Genomic DNA, 27,797 nt, shown 5'->3' with positions numbered 1-27,797 from the left:
TCCTACTGTGAAATATTGCACAGCCGATGGTGCAACCTTCCAGCCTCCAAGGGGTTAACACCACTGAAACAATTCTTTTGCTCTCTCTGGGCAGAGATCACACCAACCAAAGCAGATGGGTCTCCTCACAAGGCATTTAACTCCTTCCTGACTGCAATAAGGCATTCTTCCCACACAAAGCACGGACATGTGTCACCAACAGAAAGCATTCACTTCTTGAAACGGGTGAGTTGCCATTGCGAGACAGCACTGAAAGGGCGGACGGGGGGCACACAAGTTTGCAATTTCCGTCACCAGAACTGGAAGCCCCTTCACTGAACTCCAAACAGTGCAGCCTGAATGACTAACACCCTTTAACCGATCACATTACAGCAACCCAACAGCAGATCCAAACTCCACAATAAAAGTTAAACCCCATCTGCAGACTCGCTCTTTCCAACAGCACAAAGCCGATGTAAACTAGAAGATGATTAGAGAGCAGATGGGTAGCACACGACTACTGTGCCAGAACCACTAGCTTCCCGACAGGTGACAGTAACAAAAAGCTGGCTCATGTTTCCCCTCCTACCTTCATCCCGTTTCCTCTTGGTCTCGCCATTCGATCGCGGAATGCCCAGAATCCCGTTGATGGAGTATGATCCCACGGGATCATTGGATGCTGAGGATACAGGCGGAGAATTTGTGCTGGGGACTGAAAGAAATCAATTATTTATTGATATAAAAGTTGCTTTTTCCAACAGTTTAACCTGTTACTCACTACAACCTGCTTTGGCAAAATCAGCTGAGCGTGTCATGGTTATTAACGAGAATGAACGGCGTCCTTTAATACTCATAAACCAAAAGGCTAATCAGCATGGAGCTTAACCAAATATAATTTGCCTATTGCCAAGTGGGTAGATGTATTTCCCAATGTGATAATGAGAGAAGCTGGCCAGGAGGTTTCAGATTCCACTCGCTGTCTGTGCCGAGCTAACTGCTGGTTTAGGTGGGCAATGTTGGGGGGCTTCAGTTTTTCTCAGTGTTGCTGAGTTAGGGAGGAAGGAGGCAAAAATCAGCCCGGCCGTCCCGCTCCTGACTGCTATCCTGTGACTGCTATTGGGAAATGCATGGAGTGTGAACGCTGGAAGAGGGCAGCATTGGATTTAGATCCAGGGTAAAGGTGCAGTCTATGCCTGCACGCAGCGAGATCTGGAGAATATTGAGACTTGGGCTGATAAGTCCAAATAACATGTGCACCACTGAATGACCATCTGAAACAAGAGAGGACCTAACTTCCTCTGCTTAACGTTCAATGGCATTACCATTGCCGAACACCCCCCCCCCCCCCCCCCCCCCCCCCCCCCCCCCCCCCCACTGTCAACATCCTGGGAGGTCAACCGGAAACTGAACTGGACTAGCCACATGACAACTGCGGCTACAGGGGCAAAGGTCAGTGGCTGCAAGGAAGTCAACTCTTGACTTCCCAAAACCTTTTCACCATCTACAAGGCACAAGTCGGGAGTGCGATTGAAAATATTTTCCACATGCTTGAATGAGTGCAACTCCAGCAACACCAGGAACTCAACACCATTCAAGACAAGGCAGTCCACTTGATTGGCACCCGACCCACCACCTTAAGCAGTCAATCGCTCCACCGTCGGTCTGCAGTGTGTACCGTGTACAAGATGTACCGTAGCAACACTTCAAGGATTCTTTGACATTGTCTGTCAAATGTGCAACCTTTGCAACCTAGCAGGACAAGGGAACCAAGCGCATGGGAGCACAATTAAACTGCCGCTTTCCCCTCCCAGCCACACGACATACTAACTTAGAACTCTCGCCATTCCTTCACCATCACTGCGACGTCAAAATCCTGCGGCGCCCTTCCTAACAGCACATTAGACCACCATGTCAGACCACATGGACTGCAACAGTTCAAGGAGGTGGCTCATCTCCGCCTCCTCAAAAGCTAATAAGAGTGGGTAATAAAAGCCGGCCTCACTAGAGACGCCCACAACCTGTGAACGATTGTTTTTTTTAAAAAGAAACTATGATATCTTCCAGGGACGAATAGCTGGCCAATACTCACTGTCAAGGCTCAGACGTGAATAAAGGCCACTCGAGCAATGTATTGGAGGGCAGCTGGTTCCCCAGAGATCTGCAGCCCACTGAGAGGAAACATCTGATGGGAACGGGGAGACAAAATTGGGAAAATGAAAAGTTGCAATTAAAAAGGAAGTGTGTCATCTCACACTGCACATTGATTCTCTGACAATAAAACTTTAAGAAATGTAAGCAATAGACTCAATAAAGGGGATTTGGGTCAAATGGTGTATCATTGTGTCTCAGAGAGCCAACTGGTTCTACCCTGATCGGTGACCCTTATATTAAAAGTAGCAGTGTTCATTCATGGAAACTGCCTATGTTCACGTTGAGGAATTTTGTCCCTAAGATTTGATGGTTACAGTGACAGAGGCACTGAAGGTGTTTCAGTAAATGGGCCATGTAGCTACATGTTTGAGTTGAAGCAGCGAATGTTGGCCTCGCTGGTTTTTTAACCTCCTTGTCCCAATGTTCTCCCCCCCCCCCCCCCCAAAGCACCAACAAACCATATTGTGGACTAGTCTGGGGTCCCTCGATTTGGATGGCTCAGTCTCCCGTTGGCCACCCGATGAGCGCTGGATCAAGCATTTAACTCACTATCAAACTAGGGGCAGCACGGTAGCATTGTGGGTAGCACAATGGCTTCACAGCTCCAGGGTCCCAGGTTCGATTCCCGGCTTGGGTCACTGTCTGTGCGGAGTCTGCACATCCTCCCCGTGTGTGCGTGGGTTTCCTCCGGGTGCCCCGGTTTCCTCCCTCAGTCACAAAGATGTGCAGGTTAGGTGGATTGGCCATGATAAATTGCCCTTAGTGTCCAAAATTGCCCTTAGTGTTGGGTGGGGATTACTGGGTTATGGGGATAGGGATGAGGTGTTGACATTGGGTAGGGTGCTCTTTCCAAGAGCCGGTGCAGACTCGATGGGCCGAATGGCCTCCTTCTGCACTGTAAATTCTATGAAACCTCGAGCATTGTAATCAAAGAGCAGACGCACCTCAGCTCTGCGAGGTGACCGGGGGGGGGGGGGGGGGGGGGGGATACCTGAGAAAGAGGGATACCACAGGCTGATATCTGAGAACATGGGGCTGGCATTATTAGCCAGGGTCCGCAGAGAAGGAGGGACTCAGAAAGAGGGGGGAATGGTGGGAAGTAGGAGAAAACTGTGGGGTGGGAAGTCACCTTTATAAAGACACCTCAGGGTGGAACTGGACTGAAACATGCAATGAATGACTCGGATTTATTTTTCATCTCTCGGGTCCAATGGAAGGTGCTCCAGCCAGCACGAGCCTTGATTTTACTTTTCAACTGCATGTTTTTTTTTTTCAGTTTAAGTTTGCAAGTTAGAGTATCAATCACACTCTCTGGCCTAAATGATGGCATGGAGTTGAGCCCAAAACAAAATTAACAATTATTGATTAAAGGCGACAATTGACATAATCAGAACTGGAGGATGGTGGGAAGTGCAACAGAGCAATTGGGTCATATGATCAAACATGTTGCACATTAATGGTTCATTGTCCCCCTCTCTCTGTGCACATCTCCGAGTGGATATGATCCTTCTAAGTTAAGTAAAGTCTCCATAGTCCCATAAGACCATAAGACATAGGAGCACAATTAGGTCATTTGCCCGATCAAGTCTGCCCGCCATTCAATCATGGATGATATGTTTCTCATCCCCATTCTCCTGCCTTCTCCCCATAATCCCTGATCCCCTTACTAATCAAGAACCTATCTATCTCTGTCTTAAAGACACTCAGTGATTTGGCCTCCCCAGCCTTCTGCGGCAAAGAGTTCCACAGATTCACCACCCTCTGGATGAAGAAATCCCTCCTCATCTCTGTTTTAAAGGACCGTCCCTTCAGTCTGAGGCTGTGCCCTCGGGTTCTAGTTTCTCCTACTGGTGGAAACATCCTCTCCACGTTCATTCTATCCAGGCCTCTCAGTATTCTGCAATTTTCAATGAGATCCAGATGACCAGAGGTTGCAGTCCCCTTCGAGGGGAACCCGTGGCTCACCACACCTCAGGCGAGGGCCGAGGTTGAGAAGGCGGGGTCTTCATGTATAACCTCAGCCGGAACGGGAATTGAGCCCGTGCCGCTGCGCTCGTCCCGCCTCACGAACGGAACCTTCGACCAACTGAGCTGTCCATTGTCCGCACTGAATGTTGCCAAGTACTAACTCACCCCTGCCCCCCCCCACAACCTCACTGGACTTGCTTGACTGTAAAACACATCGCACAAAATAAAACAGAGGTCAGAGGTGAATTAAGGTGAAATGCTGCAGATGCTGTAGACCTGAGGTAAAAATAAAAAGTGCTGGAAAAGCGCAGTAGGTCTGGCAGCATCGGGAGGAGAGAGAAACTGGGTTGACGTGTTGAGTCCAGCATGATGGAAATGAACAGCCCCATCATATTGGAGTGGACTCTGTTTTTCTCTTCAGAAGTGACTGGTCACAGTGTTAGCAGGTAAACACGTGGGAATTTTGTTGCTCGATTACAGCAAACTAGTGCGTTAATGCCGTCAGTAAAACAGCAGACAATCATTTGACATGAATGTGGTAAATTTGCGCTCAGTGTTTTAATGCATTTGTTTAACATTATGTGTGTGTACATATCTATGACCAACCACATTTTTATTTGCCTTTTTATATATCTAACATTACACAATATGACTATTAACAGTGGTGTGACAAGTGACAAGTGAGCCCTCTTGTCTTCAATTTCAGGCTACTGTTATTCCAGCACTGTTCACAGTATGGTTCAAACATCTCTGTGTGATCTTGCTGTTAGTAACTGCTTTGTTTTGTGGGAATGTATGCATGGCATCTCACTGTGTTGTAACTGTAAAATTACACCAATTACCCCAGCCGGGGTAATCTACAAATTTCCCCAGTAGGAGCACCGTCTGTGAAACCAAGTGCAAAGCAATTGGACCCTCGGCTTTAACCTCAGCAGGTTCTCACCATGTTCGTCAGGAGTGCTTCCCTCTCCAGACCGTTAACTCCCTCCATCCCCCGACCTTGAAAGTCCCTCAACGTATAAGCATCCCTCGAAGGGCTACAGGATAGACGCACTGTCTCAGGTAATGCTGAACCACACAGGTCTCGGCTTTGATTGCTGGTCTGTCCAGGGTTAACTGATCTCACATACGGCTGGGTAGGCGGTCCATTATCCATCCTCTTATTCTTAGAACCATTAAAACTCCTATAGTACAGAAGCAGGGCATTCGGCCCATCGGTTCTGCACCAACCCTCTGAAAGAACACCCCAGCTGGGCCCACTCCCCCGCTGTATTCCTGTAATCCCATAACCCCACCTAATATTTGGACACTAAGGAGCAATTTATCATGGCCAATCCGACCTAATCTGCACATCTTTGTTTACTAAGGGGCAATTTATTATGGCCAATCCACCTGACCTGCACATCTTTGCTCACTAAAGGGCAATTTAGCACAGCCAATCCACCTAACCTGCACATCTTTGGACAGTGGGAGGAAACCGGAGCACCCGGAGGAAATCCACGCAGACACGGGGAGAACGTGTAAACTCCACCCGACGGCCAGTCGCCCGAGGCCGGAATCGAACCCCGGTCCCAGGCGTTGTGAGGCAGTCGTGCTCCTAACCACTTTTCCACCATGCCGCCCTTGAGTTGGAGAGGGGGAAAGCGAAGCCAGGGCCCTTCACCTGATCACTAATCTCTGCCCCATTTGCAGACATCAGATTGGGGTGGCTGCAGGCTCAGCTGAGGTGGCTTCCACAGTCGGATAGCCTGCCGATGCAGTGAGGTACCTTCAGCTTCCGCACCAGCGGAGTAACACCCCAGCCACAGGCAACAACCTCAGGGGCGGGAGCAATGGAACTGTAAAACCAAGGGGAAGGTTTTGGAATTAATAACCTCCCTATACCAAAGGGGTAATTTCACAGTTAAACAGTGGCATAAAATGGCACACTCCAAGAATTGCACCACAGCAGAGAGCTAATATTTCCAGCCCCTAGCATTGTTGATCTAAAATCCTCTCCGGTAACAGATGGCTGCTATTAATATTGAAATATGGTAGTCTTGGAGCCTGAATTCATAAACTCCAAATATGGATTATTTGACTGAATTATTACAGCCAAATCCAAAGAGAATTTACTCTTTTTTTTCAAAAATGAAGTCGAGAATTGGGGTGACTTTTTGAGATCTAGGTGTCTTGCCCCCTGGGATATTTCCTTTGAATCCAGCTCAGGGAGTGTACAAAAGGAACCCTGCCTCTCCCCGTCATTGTGGGTCCTCAATAGCAGCCTCCTAATTGTTTACCAGGAATTGGCAAGTTCACGGAAACCGTGGGTGTGAGAAATGGAAGATGTCCCACTGGTACGGAAGGTGCTGCCAGCAGTTTGACACACTTCGGCTGCAGAAGGCTGGGCACAAAAGCCATTGCAGAACCTAAGCACAAGTACCAGGAACAGCCACGGGTGTTCTCGCCCTTGCTCACATGAATTGTGCCTGACCATCTGCATAGCTGCCAGAGAAATAGCGTCAAGAGCCATGGAGACTGGGTTCTACTGGTCACAGTGTGTTATTGGTTAAACTCTTGCAGAAATTCGATGCCATTGTCTAACCTGATGTTCCCGTGTAGTGCGGAGGAATCCATAGAATCCCTGCAGTGCATGAAGTAGGCCATCCGGCCCATTGAGTCTGCATCGATCCTCTGTAAGAGCACCCCAGCCACGTCCCCATAATCCGACCTACCCTGCACATCTTTGGACACTAAGTGGCAATTTTAGCATGGCCAATCCACCTAACCTGCACATCTTCGGAGGAAACCGGAGCACTCGGAGGAAATCCACGCAGACACGAGGATAAAGTGCATACTCCTCACAGACAGTCACGCGAGGCCAGAATCGAACCCGAGTCCTTGGCGCAGTGAGGCAGCAGTGCTAACCACTGCGCCACCATGCCGCCCTTTTGCTGTGACTTTAAACTGAGACCCTGGATACTAGCTAAGACACTGCAGCAGTATCTGAGCAGGCCCGAGCTAAGGTTTTACCTTCAACTGATTATTTGTCTCATTCCTATTTGTCAAAGCTTTTGTATGCAAAGTGGCCAACACATTCACATATGCCTCGTCAGAACGTCAAAGAACGCATTGAGTGTGAAGTTCTTTGATGGGGTATTATTGGAATGCGAGTCTCTATCACCTCGATAACCACAAGACAATAACAGGTTGATTTGACATGCAGTAAAATAAAAACATGACTGACATTTGTTTCAAAAGCCTTGCAGTATTCACAGGGTTAAATGCACCCTCTTTGTACGACGTATTTTTTATGCTTTTAAGAGTTAAGAGCATTTTAACAGACGATATGTTGTAATGTAAAGATCGGTACATTAAATCATATTATGAAACATTCCGCATTGATCATCCCTGCTAAGTTTTCTGGCTTGTGTCTAAAAAATATATCACACATTTGAATATTGAAGAATCAATGTGTGAATTGAATTGAATCTGTCCACTCGCTCTTCAGTCAGGGTATTACAGATTAGCTGTGCCTCTATTGCACTCTCAGCCACTAGGCTGTGGGTTCGAGGCCAGCTCCAGCTCTTCAGCACGGAGAGCAAAGCTGCCACTCCTGTGCAGTACTGCGGGAGGGGCACACTGTTGGAGGCTCTGTCCACTGAACGAGATGCTAAACTGGGGACCTCTCTGCCCTCTCAGGTGGACTGAAAACATATCTGTCGCATATTTGAAGAAAGAGCTGGGGTGTTATCCCCCCCCGTCCTGACCAATATTTATCCTACAATTAACTTTGTTAAAAACAGATGATAGGCTCATTATTGCTTCACTGTGGAGGGGGGTTGGTTTAGACAAGTTGGCTGGACAGCAGGAGCGATGCCAACAGCACGGGTTCAAACCCTGTACCACCGAAGGTGATCCATGAAGGCCCCGCCTTCTCAACCTTGGCCCTGGCCTGAAGTCTGGTGACCTTAAGGTTAAATCACCGCCGGTCTGCTCTCTCTGGGACAATGGTCATTTTCACTTTCACTGTTTATGCAATCCCTCTCTCCACAAACTGTGGTGTTAGGACACTTCAAAAGTACTTCATTCGCTGTGAAACGCTTTGAGCTGGCCAATGCTCTTGAAAGGCGATATATAAATGCAACTCTTTTTTTTTGTTGTTTTTAATAAATCTGAGTGGGAGACGGGAAGAAAAAAGCTCTCCTCTGAATCTTTCGTCCCCAATCTCAAAATTGTGGCCTTTGTTTATTAACCCCTTCTGCCCTGGGAAAATGTTCTCCTTACCTGCACCTGACAGAATTCTTCATGATTTGGAACATGTCTATTAAATGTCCCCTTAACTTTCACTACGCGGAGGAAAACAGCCCTACCCCCTCTAGTCTCTCCGCAGGGCACCATTCTGACTCGTGAAATCTCCATCCTATCTAAGACCTTAGCATCCTCCTTAAGGTGTACCACCCAGGATGATTCCATACACAGACGCGCAAATGTGCAAAGAAAACAGCACAATGGGGCTTATGTGTGCCTGTTATTAGTTTTGTGGGATGTGGGCCTACTTGGCTGGGCCAGACTTTGCATCAGGTGGCTTGCTGGGCCATTCCGACCAGGTAAAGGGGACGGATTTTCCTTCCCTAAAGGGCATTAGTTTCTTTTTGCAACAATGGTTTCACTGTCGTCGTTAGGCCTGTGATTCCGGCTATTTTATTGGACAAAGACCCACCCAGGCTCCGAAACGTCAGCTCCCTTCTCTCTCCACAGATGCTGCCAGACCTGCTGAGATTGTCCAGCATTTTAAGTTTGTGTTTCAGTTTCCAGCATCCACAGTCATTTGCTTTTATTGGATTTGATCATGGAATTCTTTGATCTTGCTATGGAGGGAGGGACGGTCAACCAGGCCGCTTCCTGGGATGGCTGGACTAGAACATAGAACATAGAACATAGAACAGTACAGCACAGAACAGGCCCTTCAGCCCTCGATGTTGTGCCGAACAATGATCACCCCACTTAAACCGTATACCCGTAACCCAACAAACCCCCCATTAACCTTACACTACGGGCAATTTTAGCATGGCCAATCCACCTAACCCGCACATCTTTGGACTGTGGGAGGAAACCGGAGCACCCGGAGGAAACCCACGCGCACACGGGGAGGATGTGCAGACTCCACACAGACAGTGACCCAGCTGGGAATTGAACCTGGGACCCTGGAGCTGTGAAGCATTGATGCTAACCACCATGCTACCGTGAGGCCCCAAACTGTCATATGAGGAGAGACTAACTCGGTTAGGATTATATATTTTTTTCCAATTAAGGGGCAATTTGAGGGGCAGTATGGTGGCGCAGTGGTTAGCACTGCTGTCTCACGGCGCCGATGCCCCAGGTTTGAACCTAGCTCTGGCTCACTATCCATGTGGTGTTTGTACATTCTCCCCATGTTTGGGTGGGTTTCACTCCCACAACCCAAAGATGTGCAGGGTAGGTGGATGGGCCATGCTAAATTGCCCCTTAATTGGAAAAAATAAATTAAGTACTCTAAATTTATTTTTGGGGTCATTTAGCATGGCCAATAAACCTACCCTGCACATCTTTGGGTTGTTGGGTGAAACCCACGCAAACACGGGGAGAATGTGCAAACTCGACACGGACAGTGACCCAGGGCCGGGATCGAACCTGGGTCCTCAGCGCCGTGCGGCAGTTGTGCCAACCCACTGTGCCACCGTGCTGCCCTGGTTAGGATTATATTCGTTAGAATTTAGAAGAGAGTGAGAGGGGATCTCATAGAAACATATAAAATTCTAACAGGATTGGACAGAGCAGATTCAGAAAGAACGTTCCCGATGGTGGGGGAGTCCAGGACTAGGGGTCATAGTTTGAGGATAAGGGGCAAAGCTTTTAGGACTGAGGTGAGGGGAACTTTCTTCACCCAGAGAGTGGTGAATCTGTGGAATTCATTACCACAGAAAGTAGTTGAGGTAAAAACGTTGTGTAATTTCAAAACGGAATGAGATGGAGCTCTTGGGGCTAAAGGATAGAGGGGGGGGGGGGAGAGGGAGGGGGGATCAGGGTATTGAACTTGATGATCAGCCATGATCATAATGAATGGCGGAGCAGGCTCGAGGGGCCGAATGGCCTCCTCCTGCTTCTATTTTCTATGCATGTTTCTATGCAATCTCAATTTCACAGGTCTGCCCTGGTGGGATTTGAACTCAAGTCGTTTCGCTCCTCCAGAATATTACCAAGGGTCTCTGAATAAGTAACTGGTCCCGTGACAATATCACCCTCCCCCTCCCCTCTCCCCTCCCCTCTCCCCCTCCCCTCCCCCCCTCCCCTCTCCCCCTCCCCTCTCCCCCTCCCCCTCCCCCTCCCCCCCTCCCCTCCCCCTCCCCCTCCCCCCCTCCCCCTCCCCCCCTCCCCCTCCCCCCCTCCCCTCTCCCCCTCCCCCCTCCCCTCTCCCCTCCCCTCTCCCCCCCCCCTCCCCCTCCCCCCCTCCCCTCTCCCCCTCCCCCCTCCCCTCTCCCCTCCCCTCTCCCCCCCCCTCCCCCTCCCCCCCTCCCCTCTCCCCCTCCCCTCCCCTCTCCCCCTCCCCTCCCCTCTCCCCCTCCCCTCCCCTCTCCCCTCTCCCCCTCCCCTCTCCCCCTCCCCTCTCCCCCTCCCCTCTCCCCCTCCCCTCTCCCCCTCCTCCCCTCTGTAGAGCAGACGTGTATGTTTAATGATAGTAAGAAGAAGATTTGACACACATGAAATGATTGGTATTTCACCCCCACCAGGTCGGTTTTTGCCTCTCCCTCTCTCTTACCGATTGTGTGCCCCGGTGCAGTGACCGCTGCGACTGGTCCATCCGGTGAAGAATGAAAAGGCTGCTGCACTTTGGTCCGTATGATCCTGCAAACAAACCATGAAATCACATCAATTCACCTCAATGATCAGGGCGACTGACTCTACCTGGCCACGGCTAATCTAGTTGTCTGGTGTGCAGGCAGCCGAAGCTCCCCAGGCAGAACTCCCAGAGCCAGAGCTTGCTTGAGAGGCTTCTGGGGCTGGTGAAAGAGGATGTGATTTAATTGATCGCGGGGAGAGGTTGGGGGGGGGGGGGGGGGGGGTAGAAAAGTTGGGAATTACTTGCGAGCCAAGGAATGCAAATAGAAAGCTATAAATTATTAGTGACAGCAATGCAATAGTGCTGTAATGCCTTGTCCTATCACAGGATAGGCCGTGTTAAGGACACTTTGTAAAGTGGGGGATTGTTGATTCGTTTTAAAACGGATGGAATGGTGGAGGGCGAACTCTTTATCCGACTGATGGGATCTTTGTAACAAGAACAACAAGTTATATTTCTGTATTTCAACGACTAGTTTTGCAACGAATAAAGCCAAGTATGCCTAATGAGGAATAGAAAGGGTTTAGTCCAGTTAGGATTAGAGCAAACACTTAAAAAGGGGAGGGGGGGGGGGGGGGTGGAATGTGACCATATTCCAAATACCTCCCACCACCATCGCTCAAAGTTTTGAATATATTCTTAATGCTGACTCCCTCCCACCCCGAATTCGTGTTACCTGACCTCTCACACTTGGGATCCCGCGGAGCAGGAGTTCATATCAATGTAGTTAATATACATCAAACACTCATTGATTGAAATGGTCACAGGAATCGCCCACAATTTCCCCTGGTATTGTCCTTGGGGCGATGCTATGGACAAAATGCTATAACAACAAGAGTGGTGGGTGGGGGGGAGCGTGTATCAATATTTTATTTGGATTTTCAAATTCCTCCATAACTTGTTATGTGACCTATTGACTGGCGGGCCAGCCACATAAATTCAGCGACTTTATTCTGAATCCATGTCCTGGATATTGAATAAGCAATTTAGACGGTTGAATTAATGAGTTGGCCGTTGCGGAATATTCCCCGAAGAGATATTAAAATTGCTTTGAGTCGGAATCAATAACATCGAAAGAAAGGACTTGTTTTTTTTTTAATGGCCACCAACCGTTTGGTTTTTAATTCCCGTCTGCAAAAAAAAACAAATGCAACAACACAGTGGAGCCCAGAATTGTAATCTTTAAAAATTCATGCCGGGCGAGAGTTTAAGTACAATGTGTAGTTGTCAATGTAATGATGGGAAATAATCCCTGTATATTAAGTTAGAACCCTTTCATTGAGCCGGGAAATAAAACTGAATTCTATTTCTCCTACACCTCGCAGCCAACCGTGATTTGCTTTCAACTCCCCTCCTGTTTAATTGGAACTGAAAAGTTTTACAAAAAGCTCGGCAATGCGATTAATCCACAATTAAAGAATGCATCACACACTTAGGTTGCAACCTGTTCCCAATTGTCCTCCTCGTGAAGCCGCTGCGATGCAATGAGTTCTTTTTTTCAACCTGTTCTTTTTTTCCCCAACACACACACACACATATTTCTCGTGAAACGCTGAGATCTCCAAAGATCTCATTAAAAATGGGTTGCTGATGTCAGCGTGAACGGTAAGTACAGCCAAGGCAAAGTTCATTAACTGCAGCCCAGCTCTGTCTCTCCTTCCCTCCCTCTCTCCCAACCCCACCCACATTCCCTTACCCCCGCCAGCTCCTTCTGGATAAGCCAGGAGCGAAGAGGTGACGTTGTCAAAAGCCTTGAAAAGCCCCCAAACTCAAACCGCAAACCAAGAATGCTCTCTCGGCGAGCACCTGTTAAAGCACCTGTTAGATACTTCAAAAGTGCTACTCGCAGACAAGAAAATAAATAGAATTGATTTTCTTTTCCCCTCTACACAAAAGCGGATCTATTGAACCAGGCTTTCATCTAATCACAAACGGATATTATTGGTCACCAGCATGGAATGTACATTAAACCCGGTCCCTGGGACCAAACACTAGTCACTAACTGTTGCTGGCTTTTTTCTGTGTTGTTGTAAATGTTATAATTGTTTCCCAACGCTCCGAGGGTTGCTCAAAAGCTAACACCAATCAGGTCGAAGTGCTCTCCCTTCCTACTCGTCTCCAGCAATGAAATCAGAGACAGCAAGGCGATAATCTCTCCGATTTCTACCTCCTCCAGTGGCCTGATAGATTTTTCCCAAAAGAAAAATGCAACTTTCTGAACGTGACCCCTTACCTGGGAGGGGGAGATTCAACCGAGTTCATTCAGGGCGTTAGAGAAACGAAAGGTGTTACAAGAAGGCAAGAAATGTGACACTATTTTAGACTTGTGTCTGACGAAGTGCAAGCAGTTTCTGCCTGGCGTGTTACCGGCGCGATGATAGTGTTCTCAATCAAAGTGGGGTTGAAGTGTAAACTCATTTTTTTTTAAAGTGGGGAGTCGATGGTTCATTGGGAAATGCGGGGAGGGTTCACTGCCCAAGGGCTTCAAAGGGTTAGTTGGGGTTAAGGAATTCGCGCAGGTCCCAGATAGGGAAACTTGGTCGCAATGCACTTGAGCCTCCTCGGGTGGATTCGTTTGAATGTTTCTGTCTCTGTGCAGTTTCAGTCATTTTAGGGCTGAACTGGGCGTGGATCTCGTTCTGCGATTAATTCGAAGATCTGCAAAATCTGTGATTTGCTTTTTTTGTTGTTGTTGCATACAAGGAATTTAAACAGCAAAAAAAAACTTCGCTGTTTTCCCAGCCTGTGTTCTAATTGGGTGAAGTAACTTGGATGATGGTGGTGGGGGTGATTGGGGTGGTGGGGGTGATTGGGGGGGGGGGGGGTGATTTGGGGGGGGGGGGTGATTTGGGGGGGGGGGTGATTTGGGGGGGGGGTGATTTGGGGGGGGGGGAATAGTTGGGTGAGTTTTGCGGTCGAATGTGTCTGTTTGGGTAAAGGGGGTGGGGGGAGAGCTGGCGAGTTCAGTGCCGATTAGGTGTGCGGTTTCACATAGCTAGTCCCGACTCAACTTAAAAGACAAAGTGTGCATTCACACACCAAGCCATCTCCATTACTGTTAAAAAGCTTGGCATTTGCTGCAAGATCCCGGATTGGCTATTGCGGCCGAGCGAGAGGAAAAATAAAACTTTATTTTCGTCTCTCTCTCTCTCTCTCTCAAGTTAAAGTTTTCAAGGAAAAAATATTGAAATAAAAACAGCGAGAGAGAGAGAGAGAAAGAAAGAGGGGGTGGGGTGAGAATGGAGAGGTAGCGAATGTAGAAAAACAGAAGGAAACGGTAAAGAGGGAGAAGAGAGAGAGAATTGAGTGAGATTGGAGAGGTAGGGAGAATTTTAAAAACAGCAATTGAGGAACAGAGAGAGAACGAAGTGAGTGGAGAGATAGAGAGAATTTTTTTTTAAATTGAGGAAGAGAGAGAGAATGGAGTGAGAGTGAAGAGATAGAGAGAATTTTAAACTACAGAATGAAACAGTAGTTGAAGAAGAGAGAGAGAGAATGGGAGAAGCATGTACCAAGAGATTGCTTCACCGTGATTTTTCTTTCTGTCTGTCCAATAAGTTTGATTTTTAAGAACCTTGCGAGCTGAATAACAGCACAAGGATGAATAGAGCTGAATTTCCCCGCGCGTCTGTGTAAATTCGAATGAAAGATGTGTCCGGGTCCCTGGTCAGGACATCTGCGTGTGGCGCCGGCTCTCGTTCAGCGTGACCCTCGTCGGCTGCATACCCTCTAATTGTCGGCAAATCGCCCCCCCCCCCCCATCCCCATACACACACACACCCCTCACCCACCTTCCCGGGGGGGGGGGGGGGGCAATGTTAACGGGGAATCCATTCTGGGCACCCACTAAAGTCCAGCAACGCCCCAGCTGTAATCTTTAAATCAATGTCCTCACTCGCAGAGCTTCCTTAATCGTTCACGTTTCCACCAATTTGCAACTGTACTAAACAGCAGACTGGAGGGCAACGCATCCCAGGCCTTGTCCGCCTGGTATATTCTAATCTGCTGCGCTGCCAGGGTGAGTTCAGAGGCTCGTCTGATATTTACTGCGCTTTCATTAGGGGCCCAGGTTTGGAAAGTAAAAATTATTTCTGGCTGATCACGTTTTTCCAGATCACATTGTGCAGAATACCGACAATATTCCCGGATCGGCTGTGTCCCTTTGAAGAAGTCTGCCTTTGGAACTGATTTTTTCTGTGTGTGTGTGTGTGCACAGAACGTTCAGTTCCTCCTGACCATATCAGTCAGGTATTTCATAATTGAATGTTGGTCTGCCATATACACTGCCAGGTATATCTCCCTCTCCCTCCTGCATGTGTACTTTTGGTTCGATTAGCTGTCAAACTGTTTAATCCCATTATTCCTATATTTACAACGACCGTTAGTTTAAAACAATCTCCCTTTCATGCCCTTGGATTGGATAAATATCACAGGGGTTTGCAGCCTGAAATTATCTGTGTGGGTTTGACCCACATGTTCTTAGAGAAATATACATATTTTCTGATTTATTTCCAAAGCGATTTTTTTTAATGCACCGTACTGAATATTAACCTTATTGTTAGGGTCTTTTGGAACAAACCTGATTCAGGGCGGTACAGTGGTTAGCACTGCTGCCTCACAGCACCAGGGACCCGGGTTCGATTCCGACCTCGGGTGACTGCGTGGAGTTGCTCTTTCTCCCCGCGTCTGCGAGGGGTTCCTCCAGGTGCAGGTGAGGTAGATTCGCCACGATAAATTGCCCCTTTAGTGTCCAAAAATATGTAGGTTAGGGAGATTGGCCATGTTAAATTGCCTCTTCAGTGTCCAAAGATGAGCAGGTTAGGTGGATTGGCCATGTTAAATTGCCTCTTGGTGTCCAAAAATGTGCAGATTTTGTGACGGGGATAGAACGGGGGAATGCATCTGGGTCGAGGTGCTCTTTCTGAGGGTCGGTACAGACTCGATGGGTTGAATGGCCTCCTTCTGCACCGTGGGGAAATCTATGATTCAAACCTGAGACTGGAATAATTCTATTTATTTCTTCAGATGTATTTTTTCTCTCAAATATATATATATATATAAACGAAAGGTTTATTTTTTCTTTAAACCTCTGGCTGTACCTGTTGATGGAGCTGACGCTGGGCACACTGTCGTTGTCACAAATCCCCTCGGCCAGCAGTCGGTCACGAATCTCCCACGCGAACATTGTTGGATTCTGCCGCTTGTACTCGGCAATCTTGTCCACTACTTTCGGGGTGGCAACCTTGGGCTTAGAGCCCCCAATGACTCCGGGCTTGATGCTGCCCGTCTCATAGTACCTGAGAGGATAGAAACACCAGAGAAACCAAAACAAGAAGATAGCAAGTAAAACTTCAGCAAAGGACGCGCCCGTTCCCCCACGCGGCGAATTTCAGACAGTGAGCGAGAGAGAGAGCGCGTTAAGGCTTCGCTCTCACAGATTAGAGAGATACACAGATATTAATTACACAAGTCTATCTCTTGCATAATTACATTTAAGGAAACGACAGCGAAAAAAAAGAGAAAGACTCGACCTCACTCATTATTTACAGCTTCGTAAAATAGTACAGCAGAAATAAACCAATGTATGCAATGTCTGTGTTCTAATCCTCCCTAATTCTGAAACATACCGCCACGTCGCTGTGGGAGGTTAGACAGCGAAAAACACATCCCTGCCCCCCCTTTTTTTTACAATAATGGGGAAACAATTTTATTAAGGGTACATATAATTAATATTAAAAATTGACATTTTTTTTTACTGCTGAATTTTTTTGCCTTTGGGTGAAGATCGGACCCGGGGACAAGTGTGTGTGTGTAAGCATTGAGGTCTCTGCTCTTTATTCGGGTTTCTGTGAGCAGAAGAGCGAGATAGAGGGAGGGAGAGAAAGTCGGACATGAGAGATTGAGTGCAAGAGTTTATTTTCCCCGGTTTGTGGTGTGAAGGTGTATTTGTTCCCTCAGCCAGTGGGTTTTCTTCGTTTTAATGTGTGTGTGTGTGTTGGGGGGGGGGGGTTATTAAAGGCCTTTCTCTCCAGGTAATGGTCCCTTTTCCCTTCTCCCCGCACTATCTGATGTGAAACTTGAGCCCACACTCACAGTGTGAACAAGGGATTGCACAGCGGGTTTTAACTGATGTATTTACCGCCCCCGCCAACCCTTCAACCCCAATCTCTCATGTAAACAAGTCTGGCAGCTTCGGTATTTTTCGTGTGTGACAGGGACGGGGGGGTGTTGGGGAGGGAGAGGGGAATTAAATGCAGTTTCCCCTGAATGTGCGCTGTTCAATTTCGACCCGAGGGACAGTACCACCAGTCAGGTGCAGATTGCAACTCTGGGGAGGGCTATAAAGTTAAAGTCTGTAACGGGTGCTGTGCAAAAACAACTCCGGCGCAATGTAGCTTTATTCCTACCCTGGGTGATATCCGCCAGGTGAATGGTTTCCCCGCGCGAATGCAGAGGGAGACTTTCCAATGGGTGTTGTACAGACTGGGTGATCCTGGACTGATTATTGGGGTCCACAGATTTGTGAGGACTAGTGGATAATATCAACACTTTGCCCCCCCCCCTCCCCAAAACCCACTGTGCATTGCCAATGACGATAATAAACTATTTCAACTGCACATGTCTCCAGGTTGGACTGGACACAATCAATGATTGCAGGCCACTAAATTCTCAGCTTGATACTGGCAATTTGACCCCTTGCAATTGTAACGTGTTTGGTTCTCAAAACAACCACTTGACAATTGCCACCTCGGTCACTAATAATGTCGACATTTTTTTTTTTACAAACTCAGATTAAAGCTTTGACAACTAGTCATCCAGACATTGAAACATTAGCCTCCCTTTGCTCTCCACAGACGCTGTCAGACCTGCTGACATTGTCCAGAATTTCCCCGGGGTTTGATGTGTGTCGATTTCAGATTCAAGTAATTTCGACTGAAAAAGTGACATCGCCCAGCGATTGCACACATTGGAATTTTCAGTGACTCCAGTCGAAACTATAATTCCCTATTCCAAGTTTGCAATGCATTGCTGGCGTCAAGGGTAAAGCAACAGTCATTAAAACTGGGTCCAGCGGTGATTTGCCAAAATATATATATATTTTTTTAAATGTTGGTTTGAAGGCCTTTTCAACAATCCGTTCGGCTCCCTTTTTAAAATTGTGAAAGAAAAATACCTCTCTGGTTGCATAGAAAAAATAGGCATTCCTGAGTAAAGGCTTAATCCTCTTTTAGAGGACCTGCCCCCCCCCCCTCCTCTGTCTCTCTGTGGGGGGGGGGGGGGGGGTCAGACCCATTCCGGGCGTTTAACTGGCAGGCGGGCGCAGTTGGAAAAAAAAACGACACCAAAATATACCCCCCACCCCAGCCCAGCCCACCGCTCGCAATTCACCTGTCCCGCTAAACCTACAGCGATTTACATACAACCGTGTCAACCTCGGAGGTCCCTCCCTCCCCCAACACCCCTAATTTCATTCCATTTTCTGATCTGGAAGCGATTCCTTCTCTGGAGCCCACCGAATCCACTTTGGGCTGAAAACGCGTCCACAATTAGACGTGACGCTTCAAAGATCCCAGAAATGGTTGGCATTTTTTTTTTACTGGTTCGGGGTACTAGCAGGTTGTAACCCAACCTATTCGAGTGTCTGTGTCGACTCATCTGCTATGATTGTCAGTATCTCTCTCTGGATTAACCGGATCACCCACTCTGCCCTTATTCTGCTGTTATCCCCAAACCTCTCTTGTAATCCAACCCATAATTGTCAAATGTGTGTGTTTCGAATTCCCGCTGCTTTGATTTAACTTCCTCCCCCCCCCCCCCCCCCACCCCAAAAAAAAACACACTGGGATAGTTTGAGGAAGAGAAACTGATTTGTGTATGAATACAAGTAGATGTCTCATATCAGCTCCAGGGAATCATATTTGTGTGTTATCGTTCTCTCTCTCTCTCTCACCCTCCCTCTCTGGTGCTTTCTTTCTCTCCTCTGGCAGTATCACCCCCTCACCTGCCCAGTATCTTGCTCACACAGCCGTGGCTGACCCGCAGTTGGCGTGAGATGTCGCAGGGTCGGACCCCTTGATGTGCAAGTTCCACAATGCGCTGCCTCACCACGTCAGGCAGAGGCCTGCCATTCACAAACACTCCTCCCAGCTGATTCACACCCCCGTGCCCTGCAAAACACACACAACTGAACTCATCCCAGGTTGAACTGTAACCTGAAAGAGAGAACACAAAGAGAAAAAAAAGGGGGGGGTGGGGTGGGGGTAAATTGGGGGGGGGGGGGGGTAGAGGAGTGGCGCAAAATAAACCAAAATAATGGAAGAGGGGAGGATGGGGAAAGGGGGAAGAACGAGAGGAAGAAAGAAATCGAAAGTATGGAATAAAGAAATTACATATATGTGGACACGTAGTAAACACATTGTGATTCAAATTTAACTTCACATTACATGAAATATTAAATGCACACGATTTTTAAATTAATTGATTAATTCTGCAAGCAAAACAAGTATATTTATGCAGCTGCCTGTCCACCAAATTAATAAGTCTAATGTAACATGGCCTGGCCGTTTAAACTGGCAGAGATATCCAACATACTTTTTTTCAAATTAGAATCGTGTCTGTTGTTTTATTTAAGTCGAGAGATCTGAGTTTAACATGTGGATTAGGTCCCCGTTCACATTCACCAGCGGGGTCGAGAATGGGTGTTGTGTAAAGTGTAGTGTGTGTGTTTGACGGCGAGATGAGATCGTCTGCTCTGCTAACCGGCCGCCTGGTGTTTATATGGGGAGGGCTGTGCATTGAACAGCGAGTTGCAAATGTGCAGGGGTCCCTCGCTGCTTCCTCTGTCTAGGGTTGATCCGTTCCTCCCAGTGTGTGTGTGTGTGTGTGTTTGTGTGCTGTCTCCTTTATTTAGGGGGGGGGGGGGGGGGGTTAACACGGGTTAAACATTTCCCCATTGCTTCTCTGAGAAGGAGAATTTGCAATTTCAGCGAGGAAAGATTTGAAAGGCAACAAAATTTTAAAAAGCAGCACTTGCAATTTCAGCTCCAATGACCCTGAAGTAATACATTTTCTCTGCCATAATATATACATCTAATAATAATCTTTATTAGTGTCACAAGTAGGCTCACATTAACGCTGCAATGAAGTTACTGTGAAAATATATATTGGTGTAATGAATAGGACACACAAGTGACCCATCTGTATGAAGGGCGCATATGTTGGACCCCCTCAATTAATGAGGTGTATCAAATATTTACATTTTCAAAAACAACTTCCCTCCACAATTCGGTGTCGATGGTCCTCAATAACATCCCCTTGTCTTGTGAGAGTTTTATATTTAAAAGTAAAAGCGCGTTGAAGTGCTGTGTTATTTATTGCAAAGTGGCTGCTTCGCGGGGAGCTGGAAGAATTCTATCAAACGGCCCCGTTATGTTTACAAGCCCGTGTGACTCGCAAAAAAAAAACACCAAAGGGACTCGGGGCTTTCGCGTGAGGGCACAATGGGGTTTCACCTTCCTAATGTACTTGTTTTTGGGGAGGGGTGGATTTCGAAGTTTCTGCTCACTCAGGAACCACCATTTCGGCAGTTCAAACAGTAACTTAGTGATGTCAACAGCCCTCACCCAAATCTCAATCGTCCCTCACCATCGACCCTGGTCGGAAGATTAGAAATATGGATTATATATTTTTTTTAAGGAGGAGCAGGGTTATGTTTTTAATTTTTAAATTTAAAAAAATCCGCTCCTCTCGAGCTACCTCCTGGGTACGCATTGCAATCCTTAAACACCCTCTCCTGAAAATAACTCTGGGAAGAGCGGGGTAGAATATTAGATAATGACACTTGTTTGTCCCCAGCTCCCCTCTGCTCTTAGATATGTGGTTTGAAGTTACTGTCTGGCAAAACTCCTATCAGATTCATCATCAATAATTCAGACCAGCTTTGATATCTTAGATTACGGATTATTTGAGGGCCGCATTATCAAGGGAAGATTAGAATAAATAATTTAATAAAAAAAACCTTTTACGCTGTAATATCTGTTCGCCAGCCATTCCATGAATATATATATTCATATACATTTAGGGGAGCAAGCAGTAAGTGTGAAACGATTTGTTTTTCCCCAGTTCCTGTGCTACATTCCATCGAGATTAGTATGGATTATGAAATTATTGTGTTAATTAATTATGGGACTATATATATATATGTATGTATGTGCTGTCTATAACTGTGCGTGTGTCTCAGCAGTCATTCTGTGTTGGGATCACAGTGTTTCAGAGACTTCTACTACTCTCGTGGTCCTACACGTGGTAAATGCTTAAAACTCGGCACCGGAGGAGAGGCTGCACTAGATGCTGTTTTACAAAATGGCACGGTCAGCGGAATAAAATGTTTTTTTTAAATATTCCGGTTCCAATCCTCAAGAGGCAAGGAAATAAAAACAGCTGGAATCCCGGGGAAGGAGCAAGTCCCGCAAGCAACAAAACACAACAAACAAACCAACAAAAAAAACCCTCCACACACACACACACACACCCTCAGTTTTATATTAGTGACCAGGCGAATATTTAGTGAGGGCATTTGCGAAGGACGCTTTCATGTGCAAACTCGGTATCGAAAGTTAAAAAAGGTCCTTTTCAAAAATAAATCTATATATATATGCAACCCCTGTGAGGTCTGTCTCCCTTAAAGGGCAATTATAATTCGCCTGTTTAACAGTCTTCACATTCGAATTAAAAATGTGCCATGATACATCTGAAATCAGTTTAAACAGAATGGAGATAAAAGTGGCATTTTGAGCAGTTCGTGATCTCATTATTTTCTTTTTGCAAGATAAAGTGATGAAGATCCCGCGCATAATTCTGCTCAATCAAATAGACGAGTAATTATAAATAGAGGCGCTTTTAGAATTGGGCGCTTTGCACGTCCGACCGCTTAAAATAGGGGTTTACAGGCGTTTAACAAAAGAAAAATACAATTGCCTACTCACTGTGCATAGCCGAGAAAGGGTCTGCTTTGCAATGTATGTCCATGAGTGTAAATGCAACAGCAATGAAAGGTGCTGATTCCGCCGTCTCGTCTTTTTTTTAATTGAACGCTTACGTTAATGCAGGGGGGGAAACATTGGCTGTAAACAAGAAAACAAACACACACAAAAAAAAACTTTTTTTCTCTCTCTCTTCTTTCAGTTGTGGCCGGCGAGGCGAGAATTAGAACTATCCGGGTGGAGAAAGTTAAGTGACTGGCGTCCCTTGTCCTCACTCAGTCCTCTGCTGGGCTGGAGACGGGGCAGAGCTCGGCATTCGGACAGGTGGGACGCATGTCCGTCCACTTTTCTCAAATGATTTTGGTGCAAATCAGCGTCAGTCGGAAGCCCAGCCTGGGATTTATAGTTTAGAGAGAGAGAGATTTTTTTTGAAAAAAAAACACCCCTCACACGCAGTGACGGAGAATGGACGCGCGACACGTCTTTTTTTTTTTGTTTTGGCAGTTTCAGTGTCCTTTCAACGTTTTGCAGCTTCAACTCCAATCCTTCCCCTCTTTCGCCCCTTCTCCTTTAAGCTGCGCCAGTGCCACAGGCCGGTGTGCGGGATGGAGAGGGAGGGTAGGCGTCCAGCAGGCTGGCTCTGCTTAGTTGCTGGCGCTCCTTGCAGGTTTTCAAGTGCAGTCTGGAACCCGGGCTATTGCTTGCCTCTCTAAAATCCTGCGCGGATTCCAGCCACTCCACTCCCCTTTAGAAAGATGGATGACTTGTCAGACAAAGGCAATAGATTACAACACTTTGTGATTCGCCAGCGCAGATTGGACCCCAAATGAGGAGGTCCCGTGATCTGCCACTCTGAGAGTCACCATTCGCAAACAGACACACACACTCACATATACAGATGCACATTCACATATACAGACACACACACATTAATACAGTAACAATCACACACACACATATACAGACATATACAAGTAGACACAGTAACAATCACACACAGATATGTACACAGACACACTCACATATGCAGATATATACACACAGACACACTCACATATACAAATATAGACAAGTAGACACAGTAACAATCACACACATATACACATATATACACACTCAAATATACAGATATATACAAGTAGACGAACTCATACAGATATATACAAGTAGACACAGTAACAACCACACACATGCAGATATATACACACAGATATGATAATACACGCACACATATACAGATACACACATATTCACATAGACAGACACACCCACATTCATGTATACAGATACACACACTCACATATATAGATAACACACATTCACATATACAGATACACACAGACTCACATATACAGATACACACACATTCACATATACAGATACACACAGACTCACATATACAGATACACACAGACTCACATATACAGATACACACACACTCACATATACAGATACACACACTCGCATATACAGATACACACACACACATTCGCATATACAGATACACTCACATATACAGATACACACACATTCACATATACAGATACACACACACATACACAGATAAACACACACTCACATATACAGATACACAGCCACTCACATATGCAGACACACACACATTCACATATATGGATAAACACACACTCACATATACATATAAACACACACTCACATATACAGATACACACACACATTCACATATACAGATACACACAGACTCACATATATAGATACACACACATTCACATATACAGACACACGCAAACTCACATATACAGACACACACACTAATACAGTAACAATCTCACGCACACATATACAGATATATACAAGTAGACACAGTAATAATCGCACAACATGTACATGTACATGTACATGTACACATGTACATGTACACACACATACACACTGACATATACAGATATACACAGGCACACACACATATACAGATATATGCAAATAGACACAGTAACAATCACAAACCTACTCAAATATACAGACAGACACACACAATCACACACACTCACACTCACATATACAGATATATATATACATTGACACAGTAACAATCACACACACACATATGCAGATATAGACACACAGATACAATCACACACACGCTCACATATACAGATGTATACACATAGGCACAGTAACAATCACACACACTCAGATATACAGTCACACACAGACAGTAGCAATCACACACACATATACAATCACACTCACATATACAGAGACAAACAAAGAGACAAAGTAACACTCACACTCACTCACATATACAGATATATACACATACAGACAGAGTAACAATCATACATACACCCACATATAGAGATATATACACATAGACAAAGTAACAATCACACACACACTCACATGTACAGATGTACACACATAGGCACAGTAACAATCACACACAGACTCACATATACAGATACAAACACACAGACAAAGAAACAATAACACACTCACATAACAGATAGACACACATTCACATCTACAGATACACACACACTCACATAGATACTGTAAAAATCACACACACTCACATGTACAGATATATGCAGATAGACAAAGTAACAATCACACACACATTGACACATGTAGATATATACACATAGACACAATAACAAGCATGCACTCACATATACAAATATATAAACATAGACATACTGTCACACACACACACTCACAGATACAGATATATACACACCGACACAGTAACAATCACACACTGACATATACAAATATATATATAGACACAGTAAAACTCACGTACTCATATACAAATATATAAACAGAGACACACAGTGATACTCATACACACACTGACATAGACAGATATATACACATTGACACACAGTAAGACTCACACAGACATTCACAAATATATGCGCATAGACACACAATAACACTCACACATGCACTCACATATACAGATATATACACAAAGACACAGTAACAATCACACACATACACACATATACATATAAATATACATAAACACAGTAACAATCATGCACACATATATACCGATATATAGAGACACATATACATACACAGTAACAATCACAAACGCACACTCACATATATAGATATATACACATAGAGACAGTAACAATCACACAAATATATACACATAGACACACAATAACAATCACACAGACACTCACATATATATACATTCACATATACACAGTAACAATCACACACACAGTTGCATATACAGTATACACATAGACAGAACAACAATCACACACTCTCATATACAAAAATGTACACATATATAGATATATACACACAGTAAAATCGTGCACACACATATACAGGTATATACATATAGACATAGTAACAATCACACACACACATATACAGACATAGACACACAGTAAAACACACACTCACACATACAGATGCTCAGGTAGATATACAGTAACAATCACACACACTCACATCTACAGACATATACACATAGACACAGTAAAACTCATACACACACTCACATGTGCAGCTATATGCACATAGGCACAGTAAAACTCACATAGACACTCACATATGCAGATATATACACATAATCACATTAACACTCATATACAAACTCACAGATGCAGATACACACATAGAGACACTAACAATCATGCTCACACTCACATATACTGATGTATACACACACATACAATTACAATCACGCACACATGGACATACTCACATAGACAGATAAATATATAAACATAGACACATAGACACACAGGTACACGCACTCATATGTACAGATAACTTTGCATAAACACATTAACAATCACACACACCACAATCATATATACAGATACATACACATAGACACAGTAAGAATCACGCACACCCACATATATGCAGATATATACACATAGACAAATTAACAGTCACACACACTCACATATATAGATGCATACAGATAGATGCAGTAAGAATCACACACTCACATGTTCAGTGTGTGATGGTACACATAATACCAATCCCACACGCACAAACACTCACATATACTGATACATACACATAGACAAAGCAACAATCACACACATATGCATACATTCACAGACACGCATACACACAAATATAGATAGACACATGCATACACTGAAATACGCATGGACACACTCATATATAGACACACATATTCAGAAGCATACACAAACGCATAGACACACACATATAGAAGCACACACATTTTTATATGTAAGTATGCAGTTTATACTAACACATAGATAGACACGTACGTACACACATGTACATAAACACATATGCACAAACGTACAATCGCATACACAGAGGCACACTCGCATATACAGTCATATCTACAGAGATACGCGCATACTTCCACAAGCACAAAGTCACAATCATATAAACTGTACACTTACATATAAATGAATGTACTCTTACACTCACAAACATGCACACATTCACCATGCATTCACACACGCACACTCACACACACCAAATTCAGAATCTGAGTTCCGATTTGATTTGGGGAATTGAATTGGGAATTTGTGTCAAAACGGGAAGTGGAATAAGTCAAGATCCAACTCTCCTGAATATCTGTGACTCGTTCACTCTCTGCGTGGCCCGCGCTTCCCTCGAAAGAGAGCATATGTATCCCTGTCTACTTCCAAATTGAATTGTGCGGGAAGAGCCACTGCCTGTGCATCTGTTTGTTTTAAACAGATTGACTCTTTATTGCAATCAGCCACTTCTCAGGAAGGGTATATATCACACGGCAATTGGTAACTACTTCCTGGGATTTCTGTGTCAGCCGACCCTTTGAACCCCATCTCGGCCCCGTTGCGGCTCCACCTGAGCTGACCAACCTGCCCTTTCTGTAACGTTGGACGGTGGACTTAAACCCACAGCACCTTTTTTTCTTGCCCCCCCCCCTCCCCCCATCAAGAAACATTTCCCAGGACATCAATAGCGTTTGCAAATCACACTGTACTCTGCCTTCCTGAACTTGTTTTTTTTTTCTCTCTGTCTGTGTTATTAATGATGTTTTCTCTTAACGTACCACTTATTTCGTGTGTCAATGCATCAATTAAGCGGCCCCTCGAACAATCTGACAGCTTTGCAAAAGTATTAAATGCTGAAACCCGCACTGCTTCCCAATAGCTTTGGGAACTTGCTGCAATATGTGTGAAAGTGTGTGGAACTTGAAAAGTTTCATTTTGTCCCTTGCCGTTTTGAAATGGCCAAAAACCTTCCAGAAACTTTAAAAAAAATAATAATAATTTTGCTCACTTCAGCGCAATTGAGATGTGATTTTTAAAAAACATTTTGTTTTATATTCCTAGGGGCGCCGTGTCGTTGAGAGCTCTGTAGGTGGCGCTAGCTTTTTGCTTCTCGCTCAGAAGTCTGATCAATTTTGATATATGAAAAAAAAACTATTTGGGGTGAGTTCAAAGTTGGATGTATTCAGAGTTCCCGCAGTTCTCCCGGGACACAATAGAAACTTCTATTTAGAGGGGGGGGGGGGGGGGGGCACACACACACACATATCTCCGGCCAACAGAACTTTGTTAAACCTCTAAGGGCATAAATCTGGTGGCGACTATGAATAAAGATCTCCCTTTGATCTCTGCTAAATCAGAGATTATTTGATACCGATATGAATATAAAGCCTGCTTGTTAAATTGTATTAATTTCGCTATTTACCACTGTCGCTCTGCTTGGAACCAAATCAATCGTCTGATTTCTTAGTGACAAATCATTTAATCTGTCATCAGACTGCTTGTATTCAAACGATTTGCCGTCACCGTGTGCACCTTTTGTAATTGAAATCTCCCTCTCTCTCTCTCTCGCCCCCCCCCCCCCTTCCTCCAGAC

The 27,797-nt window shown here is 45.5% G+C and overlaps 1 protein-coding gene across 1 annotated transcript in view; it reads right to left on the bottom strand.

Annotated features, from left to right (window-relative positions):
- Positions 1-22,688, bottom strand: part of LOC119956166 (paired box protein Pax-2-like) — a 249,275-nt gene extending 226,587 nt beyond the window's left edge. Inside the window, 5 exon segments of the mRNA XM_038783090.1 lie at positions 569-691; positions 10,877-10,962; positions 16,057-16,254; positions 18,960-19,170; positions 21,943-22,688. Coding sequence (XP_038639018.1) covers positions 569-691; positions 10,877-10,962; positions 16,057-16,254; positions 18,960-19,170; positions 21,943-21,985 — 661 coding nt within the window. The 5' untranslated portion in view covers positions 21,986-22,688.
- Positions 22,689-27,797: the final 5,109 nt, after the last annotated feature.

Source organism: Scyliorhinus canicula, chromosome 22, assembly GCF_902713615.1.
Source record: "Scyliorhinus canicula chromosome 22, sScyCan1.1, whole genome shotgun sequence".
In the NCBI taxonomy this organism is placed as follows: Eukaryota; Metazoa; Chordata; class Chondrichthyes; order Carcharhiniformes; family Scyliorhinidae; genus Scyliorhinus; species Scyliorhinus canicula.
Note: the sequence above shows the minus strand (reverse complement) of the source record. Positions and strands in the feature narration are given on the sequence as shown.